Below are 13,968 nucleotides of genomic sequence, written 5' to 3'. Positions count from 1 at the left end.
TGATCAGGCAGATTTAGTCTTCAGGATCTACATCACTTCTAGTATCTTGCTTCATGCATGCTTGATAACACTTATCATCGCCTAATCCATTTCAGATGGAAAACAGTACTGTGTATTGATAGCTCAAACTGACAAGCTGATCCTAAAGGAAACATAAGATTCCAATGGAAAAGCAGCTGTTTATTTTTTTAAGACTACTTCTCAAAAGTCACTTTGTTGAATATACTTAACCCCTAAGTGAAATGCTTCATACAAAGTGGTACAGTCTAGAAGCATCCAGCAGAACAGTCTGCTCGGTGGGATTCATTATATTGAAAGGCACAATTAGATTTACCTTAGCATGGTTTTCTTACCTTTCCAAACTTAAAATGCATAACAGTCAGACCAAATTATAATCACATTTTAATTGATTAATATATTAACCAGTACTAACATTCTGTTCTGTACCTTTGGCTTTAGTACTGAGCCAAAATGGAAGTATGAAATGGATGTATCAAGGAGGCTGGAGCTCCTATACAGAATCCAAGCCAACTATCAGTACCTAAGAAAACCGAACCGAACAAGACATGTGCTGCCTTTTATCTTCTTGAGTTCTTAACTTAACTGACAATACCCGCATGCAGCATCTGTGCATGACCGCTAGGTTGTGATGCAGCGACAGATTACATGTCCTCAGAGTCATTCCAGGTTGCACGTACGTCTTTGATCATGGTGGCAGTTTCTGCCTCAGCTGAATGAGTGGTGTTGCGGGGATATCTGAGGCTTGTGTCTAATATAGCAGGTTTCCTAAAGGAAATAAAAGTAAATAAATAAAACGCTCTGTACACACAGGTCCAAAGTGAGTCACCGTCAGCCATCCATAAATTCTAACCTGTCTTTCAGGAATGTTTTGAATTGTTGTTGCTTTTTTATTTTTTTTTATTTTAATATTACAAATGATGGGAAAACTCTGCATCTGTAGCGTATGCGCTTTCGATGTCTAAATATAGATTCTCAACATTAACTTAAGCAATCAGGCACGATGTTAGTACGCTCATTGAATGGCTAAACGTGGGTTTGTTTTGAAGAGTTTTGTAAAGTATAGCTACAGATTTGACTCGTTGATCTTGTTGGGCAAGTTGATCCACGGTTATTAAAGAAGAGAGTTAAGTCCTCATCCTTCTTCCTCGTCAGGACTGAAACCTGGCTGCTCATAGTAGATCATCAGAAAACTGATGTAAATGTTTGCTATTCAAGCTCTGCTGGGGAAAAACATTGAATGTCTGTGTACTAAATCCTGAGCCATGTTGTTATGAAAGATTTCTGTACCAACATTAATAAACATAGTAATGATGGTTTTACTTTTGTCAGTCTTGAACATAAAGCAGTATTGTGCCTGTGTTGGGTTATGCAATCCAGAGCAGATCACAGAGGAGACTCCATGGTGCTGTTACAAGTGGAGATATTATTATATATTATATTTCTCATTAGAGATGTTTAAGCTCTGCACACAAAAGCAAAAGCAGTCTGAGCAGTAATCGAGTAGCAAATATAACAGTAATATAGTTATCTAGACTGCAGAGGATTGCTGGAAGTAAACTACACTTTGGGGCAACCTGTAGCCAACGCCCAGTGCTCCACCTACAGCAGGGAGCGGTGCTGCTCAGGTGAAACTCTAAGCTAAACGTCTCTATCGAAAAGCAATCACTTTGACTGAATATTTAAGTGTACGTGCAGCTTCAGGGTATAATGTTCATTAGTTTAAAGAATACCTTTAAAACATTCACGCTAGGTTACTGTATGTGCAGCTGTCTTTGTCAGCATAATTCTTTGTTCTTCTCCAATTAACTATGACCTCCTCCTCCTCTCTGTATTTACCACAGATACGTATCAGCCCTGACAACACCAGCCCGCCTATCCCCAGTGGATTTCCATTACTCATTGCCCCCGCAGGTGCCTACCTTCCAGATCACATCCCCCAATGCCAGCCACGCCATGTCGCTCCCTCCTGCTGTTCACAATCCGTACCCCCTGGAGGATGACCAGCCTCTGCTGCGCCGCTACCAGGTGCCCCTACACGATGCTCATTGCCAGGAGCCTTACCGGCAGCAGCGTCGAACCTATCTAAATGACAGCAGGGGAAGCCTTCCCTCCAGCCCCTACCGGCTGGCTGAGGATGAAGACTATGAGACCACCCAGGAGTATCTGTCCTCTCGGGAGCAACCAAAGAGAAGTGGGTCCAGTGGAACTGGAAGCCGGCGCTGGCGGAGATCCAGACTGAATGGCCACGTGGCCCCACGAGGATACGAGGCATCTCGGGACTATGGGTCTCGAAGCTGTCTAACAGATAGTGAGTCAGAGGAGGACGGCGAGAGCACGCCCTTCCTCAGTATGCAGAACATGAACGCCGAGCCTTCCACCATCTACAGGCCGGCGGACAGTCGGACTTCTAACTCGTCAGGGCGACACAGTGGGCATGGGAACACGCATACGAGACTCACACAGTCACGCTCCAAACCGGACAATACACCGCATTAAAGAGTGATAATGAACCGACAAAAATCAATATAGTATAGACCTGCATCTATAAGAAATATTTTTATTTTATATAACTGACAGATATTCTAAACAAATGAAATATTTATTTTCATTTTAGCAAAAGTTGTCTACTAGTTAACAGCAAAGACTTTTTTATAGGGAAAACTCTATTTATATGTACATTTTGATTTACAGCATAAAAAGATGTGCCAGTTTTTTCACAATGTTAAAAAATAGAGTAATATTGTGGTGCCTTTTGCTGTATGCCGATGCCAGAGGGCCAGTGGAGGTTTTTGTAGCCTTTCTTATATGGACGCCTCATTTTTTTATACACATTTATGTTTTTGTTTTTCCTCTCTGGTTTCCTATTTACTTTCTTTCCAAATTGCATTCTTCGAGAAGTCTAACCCCTTCCATATCACGCGATATAAACCACTTCAGCATAAAGTGTATGTTTACATATGATAATATGATTCGCCTGTAGGGTTTTCTTTTATGATTTGGGATTTATTAGAACGCCTCATAAATGCGATGTAGATTCTTTTCTTTTTTTCTTTTTTTTTTGCCCGCTAACTAATGTCTACCAAGAGAAAAAGAGTCACAGAGAGTGAGAAATTGTGTTGCGTGTGCATAAATGTCTGCGAGTGTGTGTGCGTGTTTGTGCACGCTCGTGCGCACCTGTGTGTGTTGCTTGCATGCGTTTGTGACTGTTAGATGAACTTCACTGTTTGTTGTGGTAACATCAAATGTGTGGGTCTACTGGTGTCTCAGGAGAGTGAGAGTAAAGAGTCTCGGAGGTTCACAGAAAAGTGGTTAATCAGAACAGTGACCCCAGTGTAGGTGAGCAGGCAAGGCTGCTGTAGGGTTGTATGTTATGCAGGTCATTGCTTGATGTGTTTACAGCTATTCTGCCCCTCCCCAGCCCGCCCCATTTACGTCCTTTTTTAAAAAAAAATTTTTTGAAAATGATTATTTCCCAACAGGTTTTCCTTGCTTCAGCCTGGTATGTGGCCAACAAACACTGAGCCGCTTGGCACAGGGTGACCCCTGCTGTCAGAGGCAGTGGCAAAACAAAAAGATTGCGTCTGTTTTCACTCGAATCCCACGCCTAATCATCCTTCTGTGTCCATTCTGTTTTCGTGGCTTACGTTTAAGGCCACCAGCGTCTCAGGATTTCCACATTCATCCCCCCGCCTCCACCTCAAGCCCTGCTCAACCTCTTTCTTAAGTTTAGGTCTACCTAAGATTCAAGTTCACAGATGCTGAGGACCTACGTGTTAACACGCAGTTACTAGTACCCCGATCATTCCCATGCAGAGAAAAGTAAAGTCAGGTGGAAGCAGCTCAGTGGATCACAGTACAGAGCATACTAGACAATATTAACGAAATAGCTGTGAAACTTTGGAGGATCATATGATGCAAAAATATGCAAACTTTCTATTTTGCTGTTTGATTACATCATTTTCTAAGAGGTGACTGTAGTGTGTTGTGTGGAAAAAAAATGTGATGCCTATAGTGTAGAATGAAATAACATGATACAAATGCATATTTACCCGAGTTATTTTTTGAAAGCCATTATGCAGCCGTCTATCATGTTTTCAGCCTTTCTTGTTCACTTAACGTCACGTCCATTGAATGACTGTGTCTGTGAATTATTTTATCACTCGGCTTAGATCCCTCCACCTCACGTGCATACTTCCCAGTAATAGCCGATAGAATCCAAATAGTTTCTCCTCTGATAGTAATGTGTACTGCTTTGTCTTGTTGACTGATGGAGTCATTTAAAATTTAGCCTGTAAATGATGATTTTGAAAGTGAATAAATTCATTTTAAGCCCTTTGTCCTCCACTGAGGGAGAAGTAAATATTTGAAAGATATCTCAAAGTCACAGCCGTCAGTGTGGCTCGCACAGAAAGGACAGCTGATGTTTCATCTCTGTCGGTATATTTCTGCTCCTCCTTATTAAAAAATAATGGAATGCTGCAATTAGGGGGGGAAATGCCTTTTAAACACTGATCTGCAATTCTGACTGGTATATGGTAAATGCACAGTGGCATGGCAATAGAGGATGGTCACACATCGGTCACAACATGCAGATGTTTTCATTGAGTTTCTCACCTCTGGGTCTAATTTTGTATGTCAGAAAAGTGCAAAAGAAGACTTCACCTCCAGTTTTAATGTGACAGCCCCTTCACCCTGCCAGTCCTCTCACCCATTTGAGATGCTACCGGGCACGTCCAATCAGCCTCTTCTGTTGAAATTTATGACCCCCCGACCCCACCCTCGCTTGAAATGTTTGAACACCTCTCCTCTGCATGTCCTTGTGGTCAAGGTTAGATGGGTGCATGGTTTAAAAAAAAGAGATTTAAAAAAAAAAATCACACAAAAAAAGCAGCAGACAATTCTTTTCCAGTCAGTGAAAGTGTATTTCATTTAACATTCAGCAATAAAAAAGAACCTTTCCCCATGTCATTCCTGAAATATGCTAGAAAAAAGAAAAAACTTGCGAGATTGTCATAGATTGTAAAATACAATGAAAAATGAATCCACCTGTTCATATGAGAAAATAAATCTTTATTCATATCATTTTACGTTGTAGTCATTTCTGTAGACCGCCTTGCTCTGTATTTTGATTCATCTCTCTCTCTCTCTCTTTCTTTTTTTTTTCTTGGCTTGGGGTTGGACTCGTCTGGCGTGCGCAAGGTGTCTCAGGAGAACACGCATAAAACCTGACAGTGAAATAAAATCTATTTAATACAGTGATCGAGGGTTTATATGTTGCAACCAAAAGGTTTTAGATAGCAGTTTCATACAGTTAGTGCCAGACACACACAACAATGCATTTGTTGCGTGAGAGCAAGAGCACTGGCGAACTTTAACTATTTCAAAGAGGAAAGTACGAGCCTTAAATTGAAAACATACATGTTGATATGAGGCTATAAGTATGAATCTATTTATTGTAAATCCTGGTTTGTTTGGGTTTTTTCACTCCAGACGGATCTTTTAAGGAACACGAACCAAAGCATACTAGTATTGTGACGCTGCCTTTTTTGTTAATCATGGATGACTCTATGGCCAAAATATCAACTGTTCTGATAAATGAGAGTAGCTACAATATGTGAAATCCAAGTCCAATATTTAAACACTGAAAGACAAAACCTCAATATGGTCAAGATTTCATTTTAGATTTAGTTTTCCACCTTTAATTTTTTTTTCCTCACATGGATACCTTCCCGTGATGGGAAGTTCAGCTCCTGCATTGGCATATATGCACCACTAGATGGTGTCACAAGCAGCAAGATGCGGAAGTCTTCAAATCACAAGAGTTCACCCTATGTAGGCGTGAGTGGTGCTCCGCATCAGCACTGTTTCCTCCTTTACCAGTAACATCCCCCCTCACATCCGTGTAACAGCAGTAACTGAGAGAAAAGCAGCAAATCCGCTGAACCGATTCAAGGAAAGGGACGAGACTAGGGTTGCCAACCGTCCCTTAAAATACGGAATCGTCCCGTATTTCGAAACAAAAGCACACGTCCCGTATTGAGCTAATAAGGGACGCACTTTGTCCCGTAATACAGTGAGAATCAAAAGTAGTCTATAAATGTTTATGGAATTAACACTTTGTTTGAAAACATAATTCCCAGCCCCTCTCCTGCTTTGTGACCAATGAGCTGACAGCACACTTATGACAATTCGAGTATGACAATTCAGATTACCGCTCATCTCATTGGTCGAGGAAAGGTCGCTTGCGGAGAAAATACCGGAAGACAACAGATGACCACAATAAGAAGCATGGTCAACAGGGGAACAAACGCCGACTCTGCGGTGCAAGTCTCGGATGACAGTACACCTAAAGCTGGGCAGACACTGTGCGATTTTTTTCAGTCACGTTATTCAGCTCCTGCTCAAACTGCACGATTGACTCACAGGGGTTAGACGTTCATAGGTCACGATGCAGGGTCTCACACTATACGGCCCGATGCTCTGATGCGACCTGAGAGCTCACACTGTGCCTCCATAAAATGAAGGTTATAACAGAAAATCTGTCGCTCGCTCTCTCTGTCTTTCACTCACACAGACACACCACCACCACCATCAACTTTGCTAAATTGCTAATGAAAAACATTGATCAGGCAGCTGTGATTGAGCAGCAGTGTAAATCCAACTATTTTCACGGTTGTTGTGGTCGTGATAATTTTGTGATGCCACATCGAAAAGGCTCGGATGAGCTTTCCAAAGTTCTACAAGTTGTGCCTCCATCGCTTGTGTCCAGATCACACGCTGCACAGCTGTGCTGCTCCATCGAGCAGTGTGAGCGCCTGTGGTGACACCCTCACGAGCGATTGATGATCGGGAGCTGGTCGTGAGGTGTTAATCACTTCTCGTTACCCCACGTATACTACACGACGCACGATGAAGGCCAAAATCGGTCCGATCACTCAAAAATCGGATCAAAATGGGCCAAAAACCGTACAGTGTGAGCCCAGCATTAGAGCAGCAATGTTTGTTCCCCTCAGAGAAAGGGAAGAATGGGAAAAGGAAAACACCTGGCTGGAAAACGTTAATATGGGCATGTGCAGTGAATATCAGCGCTATGTGGCCAGAAGTGTGATAATATAATTTATTTTGTGTAATAAACAACTGCAAGGATAGATGATTACAACAAATTGATGACTAATACATAAAAGTAATACATAGATGAATAATGATGATGAGTTATGATGCATAATCATGGGAACAAGCGGGTTTACAAACAGGAGCAGCTGATTAGCATTAGAAAAGCTGAAATAATACCTCAACTGAAGCCAATTGTACTAAATGCACTAAATGTGCACTGTTACAAGAATATTTTTCTTTCTATTGTTTTCTATTATTTTAAGTTAAGCAGGACAGAGTGCTTTTAAAGAAAGATTTACTTATATTCTCAAAAGTTAAGCATGACAGGCTTCTGTTTAAGAAAGAGACCTGTTTTACTGTGTTAATGTTGTCATTTTGAGCTAAAAATAAATGGCTAAATGATCATTTGTTTCACATGTGTTCATATCACAAAGAATAGAATATGCATCTACTTAAATCAACTTCAAGTCAAATGGTTAAAAAAATAATTTCACACACAAAAAAAGAGCTAGAAAATTCACCACACTGGGAAGGGTGAAGACAACTGGGTCGCCCGGCCCTGGCCACGAGGTGTCCCTTATTTATTTTTCAGGGAGTTGGCAACCCTAGACGAGACCAAGTAATGTTTCCATAATATTCACTCTTATCATTCTTTTCGCTGACCACCATCCGTTTAATAACTACATTGATAACTACTGCATTACATTTTTGCTTGCGTGATGATCGTTTTCCGGGTGGTAACTGTGAGAACTCAAGAGAGCGGCGTTAAATCCAGAGCGTGCAGCGTGCTGAGAACAAAAGTAGTTGAATAAATTAAATGGACTGAAATCTAAGAAACTACATTTCTCGGAGGCTGTCTTATGAAAAACACAAACAAAATCCTCTGACCCATCCAAGCTACCTGCTTCAGCAACAAAACACTGATCTGCCCTTCAAACATTAACTAGGGTGTTCAATTTTTAAAGAGTGGGGGTTCATTTCACATAATTCATGGGAAATCTGCCTTTACTCTTGTGTTCACAACAACAATGCTATAGCAAAACTGTGTGTGTGGGGGGGCAGTGAAAAGCAACGGCATGTCAGATTCCTGCTGTGAATCTATTTATTTAGTTTTTATACTTTGTGCCTTCTGTTGTGTGGCTCATCTGCTGCTTTTATTTAAATCCAAATCCTTGATTTCTTGTTCTGTCTCGTTTTAGTTACTTCAGCTCAAAGTGACTCATGCCAGATGAAGTAGACTGAAAGGGGTTTTACTAGTATTTGTGTTCAAACGTCCATAAAAAAGACAGACTTTGAGATTTAAAAAGGATTATAAGAAGTCTTGATTTAAAAGACAAAAAGGCAATTGTTTTCCAATACGGGCTTGTGTATAGAACAATAAAGATACCAGTGGATGCCGTCTTTAACCTGTGAAAGGCTCAAATAAAGAAATCGCTCTACACATTCAAAATACAAATAAAAAATAATAATAATAATGACATGTGCAAAGTAAGATTAAGATCCTGAAATCTACTGATTGTCAGATAAACAGGTCTGATTGTCCACAGCGTTCTTTTCACGGTGGCGTTCGCTTCGGATTTAACTCATTTGTTCACAAAACGAAAGAAAAAACATTCGTCCAGCAATCATAAGGTGAACCAAATTTGTGGAAATCAAACAGAGAAGAGATAAAAGTAGCACTCACTCTACTTTCATTAACATGTGGAGTACAAAAACACTCAGGCAACAGGCTTTAGGAGGTTTGCCCCGGTGTCTTCCAAGATTATTGTTTCTTTTGGTGACATTTTGGAGCGTTTCCCAGATCCCCTGTGTGCAAAATAGAAAATGCAAATGTGGATACATTATTTTTTTTCTCCCTTCTCTCCCTTTCTCTTTCTCTCTTCTAGTCTTATGTGCTTTTTTTGGCCTTGAGTAAACCATGATGATTTGCTATTTGCTGTATACGTTACCCTCGAGTCCTCCTGAGTTCTGTTTCTAAAATTAATGTTTTGATTCTGGGACATGCAGAGATAAAATAAAAGGAACACATGCTGCGTCCTGGAACTCAATCTTACCTCTCCTCCACATCTTGTATTGTGTCGGGAAGGGGTGTGCCAAGCGTTTCTGGAAGAAATATAACAGCAACCCCACTGAGGATTGGCGCCCCTCCATAGATTAAACCTGGTAGCCAAGGTATGTAGTCTCCCGTGAGGCGCACCATGGGGGCCACCATAGCTCCTACACGTGCCATACTGGACACCAATCCCATGCCATTCTGACTGAGAGAGAAGACATAAAACCATAAAACAGCTGCAAACAGTCATAACTACACACTAGTAAAGTCAGAGATTGTGTCAACAGAGGGTCAGTAAATATGTAAATTATTTTAGTGATAGTAAAGAAGTGCATGTGCAGTCTTAGACTATTAAAATGTCATGAAACCATATATTAGAGCAGAGATGTCATTATGGGCCACATCCAGCCAACGTTGAACTTAAGTGGGCCAGACCAGTGAAACTCCTCAAACTCCTCTTTATATCAGTGTAAAGAAGTTTGTCTACACATTTAATACCTTAGATTTCTTAATATAAGAAAAATCAGCACAATTTCAACGGTACAGTTCAGGTTTTCTACGTGACAAAGACATTATTTGGAACTCATTGCTTAGACCAGTGGTTCCCAAACTTTTTTTGCTGGGCCCCCCTTTGTTTTACAAGAAAAATGTTCGCGTGTGCGCGTGCACAAACACATCCTCCAACCACACACACCCATATTTTGCTCCATTGCGGTTTATTTCACACCTCAAACATTTAGTAAACAATTAAGCAAATACAAGTAAACTGCAATAAATTACAGGTAGTAAGAAAATAAACTACTAACTCTTTTATGCTACGTCCACACCTACACGAGTATTTTTGAAAACGTTTTGCGCCACGTTATTGTTTACCGGAGATGAATTGCAGAATGGCAGATAGAGACAAAATACTGTTAATCTGACTATCTTCGGTTTTTACAGGCTTACATATACACACGCAGTTACTGTCCCTCTATTTAGAAAGGCAGAGGCATCACGGTGTGATTATTTTACGTGTAGTTGTTATTCCCCCGTGTAATAATATTCAACATTGCTATCAATTCATTTTCGAAAAATGCCTCGCTGTGCAAAATGGGTTGAAAAACATAAACAAGTGTGAGATACTGTTTGTCCGTGATTTAGACAGGGGGAACAAATCGTGGCAGGATCAGCCTGATATTATTTGTATCCCTCTGTAACTTTACTGTATACAGAGCTAACATCTCCAAAATGTCAGGAGTAGTTAGTCATTACAACAAGTGTGTGTGAACTAAAAATCAAGAATGTGGGACACTGTTTGTCCGTGATTTGTAGCCCCCCCCCCCCCCCCCCCCCCCCCCGGCCCCACACTTTGGGAAGGTCTGGCTTAGACCGTCCTTCAGTTTGAAAACATAAAAAGTCTGGTAGCACTTTATAACATGACCTGTGAATAATTTGCAGGCAAGTTAGGTTTTTGCAAAAACGTTCAAACGAGTACACTGTTTGTACCCTGTACTTGTTTCACTTGTTTGCAAAAACCTGACATGTTGCCCACAAAATGCATGTAAGTACAGGGTACTTACAGTGTACTTGTTCATTATTTTTTGCAAAAACCTGACTTGTTGCCCTCAAAATGCACGTAAGTACAGCGTACTTGCCTGCAATTTGCAGTTCATATTATAAAGTGTTACCAATAGATTTTCCAGTTCACAGAATTTGTAAATCTACTACTGTATAAAAAACAAAAAAGCAGCCACCCCTGGATTAGCGATTATCCTTAGTTGTTGCTCTTCAGCGAAACCTAGATTTCATTGTTAAACCAAAGTCATCTAGGTTTCCTTGCTGATAGTTTTATGGTTTTGCCAGATGAGACTTACCGAATAATGGTTGGGTACAGTTCTCCAGTGTAAAGGTAACAGCAGACGAAAGATGCAGCAAGACAACCTTTACCCACAACAGCCAGAGAGGTCCGCAGAGTTTGTTGATCTGCAAAAAAGCGGAACATCCATCAGGTCACTCACTTGCTTCTCCTCAGCCTTATCTTGTGCACATGTCTGTGTTCTGACATACCATAAGGTACCAGCAGGTTGATCAAGATAGTGACCCCAGCGATGATGAGAGCAGCAGACTGCGACGGCCGGCGCCCTATATAACTCATAGTCACAGCGATGATGATTTTAGCTGGTATGTCAACAGCTCCAAAGATCACTTGTATCAGGTAAATATCCACTCCAAACTTTTGCAGATCCATGGAAAGGCCGTAGTAGGCAAAGCTGGTTGATAACCTAAATATAAAAATACACTTGGTGTCATTGCAGTTTCACAGAAGGTGCTGTAAATCTGTCACTGAGTGTTTCTACAAGAGCAGCACACACACACCAGGCAGCTGCCAGACAGACTGTGCTAATCCTCATGTAGGGTGTGCGGAACAGATCCAAGGCAGTGTAGGAGCCCTTTGACATGGACAGCTCATTCTTCATGGACTCCTGGAGCATCTGTGCACAAAGAGAAAACATTGTTAATATACAGTCTGTTTATGTGAAACACAGATTTATCCCAAAGTTTAAAAATATTCCCTTACCTTAATGTCAATTTTTTCTCCCTCATCACACCGTCTGTTAAACTTAGCCACACTTTTAAGTCCCTTGATCGCCCGATCAGGCTTATTCTTTAAGGCCAACCATCTTGCGGATTCATGAAACCACCTATAAGGAATATTGGTTAGGTTTGCTACATTTTTTAAAAATGTTTTAGCTTACATTGGTGACTATAGTTGAAACTTTTCAGTTCAATGATTGCCATCTCACCATGCGTAGAGGAAGAACACATAGAAAGGCAAAGACACAGCCAGGGTTAACCACCTCCAGTCCCGGATGTAGTAGGCCATCAATGCCAGGATCAGCTGGCCCAGTGTGTAACAGTAGCCACTCATCGTGCCCACCACAGTTCTCACACGAGTGGGGATCCACTCAAGAACTTGAAACAGATGAAACACATTTTCATAAGATTGGGAGCCCATGTCATCAACATCCCTTTAGTCAAGTAAAATAAAGGAACTAAAAATCATACTGAGGGACAAGGTGTTGAGTGATATGCCAGATAGAGCCATGCCACAACCAAACCGGAAAAAGCAGAACAGAGGGAAGGAAGGAGAAAATGCAGCACATGTTCCAGAGACCGCCATCAGAAGGTAAGACATGAGCAGGAGGATACGTCGACCATATCTAGAAGACATGAGGGCCATCGGTGAAACATTATTTGACTTGCTGAACTGTTTATTATTCATGCCACTGGGCAATTAAGATTTTTCTTTTCAAAGACGAGTCAAAATATTACACATTCAGCTTATTGTATATTATTGGTGTTACTTGTCTGCAAGGCTTCCGAAGAGAAACGCTCCCACAAGCACGCCTCCCATGTAGATGGTTTGTCCCATTTGCTTCAAAGAGTGCTGGTCACACACTAAATGCCACTAGCAAAAAATGCACATTACAACATATGAACATCTGCACTGCGATGACAAGTTGACTGAAACAGTGTGATAAAAATGCAGTTTTACATCAGATATGATTGTGGAGCTTCTGTCAGCCATGTTGTACGTCCAGCCATCTATGCATCCTTGCAGGTCAGCATCCAGATCATCCACACTGTTTCCCTCATTTCTCAAATTGGAGGTCCCATTTTTATCCAGGAGGTGCCACTGTGGAACAACGTAACGCTGGCACCTGTGCAATTTTCCTCTGTGGTCCTGTGGTACTGTGATCCGCAAAGCTTCCTCTGGGCTCAGCTGGGACTGTGAGAGATTTGAGTGAGCGCTACAGTAGTGAGGAGGCACCGCAGCCACAAAGTTTTGCAGCAGGTTGTGGCTGGCCAACATAAGGATGGGTGTGGAGAGGAGGGTTACGTGGACGATTTGGAAGCGGCCTGTGCTGCCCACCTGCTCAAGGAGGTCGCTGAACCCCATGCTTTTGTACAACTAGAACGCTAGAAGGTGACTTTAATGTTAATGGCACTAGATTATGCTGTTGTTTCCCAATGAACTTGGTTCCGGCACCTGTGACAACATTGAAAAAAACACTGGCTGTGAAAAACAACCACTGAATGTTGTGATAGTGTTAAATATTAGAGAGTTAAACAGACTTACCTGCCAAGTTAGTCTTCTCTAATTAGATAAACTGGAAAAAGAATGCACAGTGACTATGTTGGTTACTGTAGCATCGCCATTAAAACAATTAATGCAGCTCAAATGAATGCTAGCAAAGTGGTCCACAGACAGTCCTTAAAAAACAAAGCTATAAATGCTAAATAAAGTTAAAGTCGTCTTGTTGCTGCACCATGGAAAAGTGAGCAATCGGCTCACAAATTCCAAAAGCTTTCCTGAAGTTTGGATTACCTGAAGTACACTGTGAATTCTTGAGGTATTACCAGCTTGTTCTGCGAAAGCTGAGGTAGAGTACTCTTTGTTGTATAGTGGCAGCGTCAAGTCCTTCACTGCAACTGAGCTTCAGCATCAAGAGTGAGCACATAACTATGCTCAGCTCGCTGCTCTGAGATGCACTCCCTGCCCTTTAGTGACTACATAACACGAAGGGCAGTGCGTGCGCACAAACGTGTGTGTGTGTGTGTGTTCATACGTGTCAGGCCGGCTGAATTTGATTTTCTTTGTCATTTTCTTTCTTTCTTTCGTTTTTTGAAATATTCTTTTCTTTCTTCTTGAATTGTTCGCAAATCAAGCAAGGGCCGGTTTGCTGGTAATATATGTACAAAAAAGGTATACGACACCTTTAAACAACTGAAAAACA

At 41.3% G+C, this 13,968-nt stretch overlaps 2 protein-coding genes across 9 annotated transcripts in view; one reads left to right on the top strand and one right to left on the bottom strand.

Annotated features, from left to right (window-relative positions):
* Positions 1-5,103, top strand: part of nrg2a (neuregulin 2a) — a 79,501-nt gene extending 74,398 nt beyond the window's left edge. For all 7 annotated transcript variants that reach the window (XM_082548532.1, XM_082548531.1, XM_082548533.1 and 4 more), the window contains one exon: positions 1,863-5,103. In XM_082548532.1, coding sequence (XP_082404658.1) covers positions 1,863-2,517 — 655 coding nt within the window. In that variant the 3' untranslated portion in view covers positions 2,518-5,103. The remainder of the gene's footprint in view (positions 1-1,862) is intronic.
* On the bottom strand, positions 5,097-13,693 carry slc22a6l (solute carrier family 22 member 6, like). Of its 2 annotated transcripts, none has more exons than XM_082548539.1 (12): positions 13,560-13,693; positions 13,311-13,341; positions 12,726-13,220; positions 12,535-12,638; positions 12,236-12,390; positions 11,974-12,142; positions 11,748-11,871; positions 11,546-11,661; positions 11,237-11,451; positions 11,044-11,152; positions 9,189-9,392; positions 5,097-5,246 (listed from the first exon to the last, which is right to left on the bottom strand). In XM_082548539.1, the coding sequence occupies exons 3-12, from the start codon at positions 13,128-13,130 to the stop codon at positions 5,117-5,119; spliced, it is 1,731 nt and encodes a 576-aa protein (XP_082404665.1). In that variant the 5' UTR covers positions 13,131-13,220; positions 13,311-13,341; positions 13,560-13,693; the 3' UTR covers positions 5,097-5,116. The 2 variants fall into 2 exon arrangements, with proteins under 2 accessions (XP_082404665.1, XP_082404666.1); XM_082548540.1 differs by lacking the exon at positions 5,097-5,246 and adding an exon at positions 7,125-8,940.
* Positions 13,694-13,968: the final 275 nt, after the last annotated feature.

Source organism: Aulonocara stuartgranti (genome assembly GCF_965226115.1).
Source record: "Aulonocara stuartgranti genome assembly, chromosome: 10".
NCBI lineage: Eukaryota > Metazoa > Chordata > Actinopteri > Cichliformes > Cichlidae > Aulonocara > Aulonocara stuartgranti.
This window is presented reverse-complemented; position numbering and strand designations above follow the sequence as displayed.

Bases quoted from the DNA above. Each gene is read 5' to 3' on its own strand.
- slc22a6l (XM_082548539.1), bottom strand. From the start codon at position 13,130: ATGGGGTTCAGCGACCTCCTTGAGCAGGTGGGCAGCACAGGCCGCTTC. The intron at 12,143-12,235 runs GTATGATTTTTA...ATCTGTTTCAAG, and splicing joins ACTCAACACCTTGTCCCTCA to TTCTTGAGTGGATCCCCACT. The intron at 11,872-11,973 runs GTGAGATGGCAA...TATTCCTTATAG, and splicing joins GTGTTCTTCCTCTACGCATG to GTGGTTTCATGAATCCGCAA.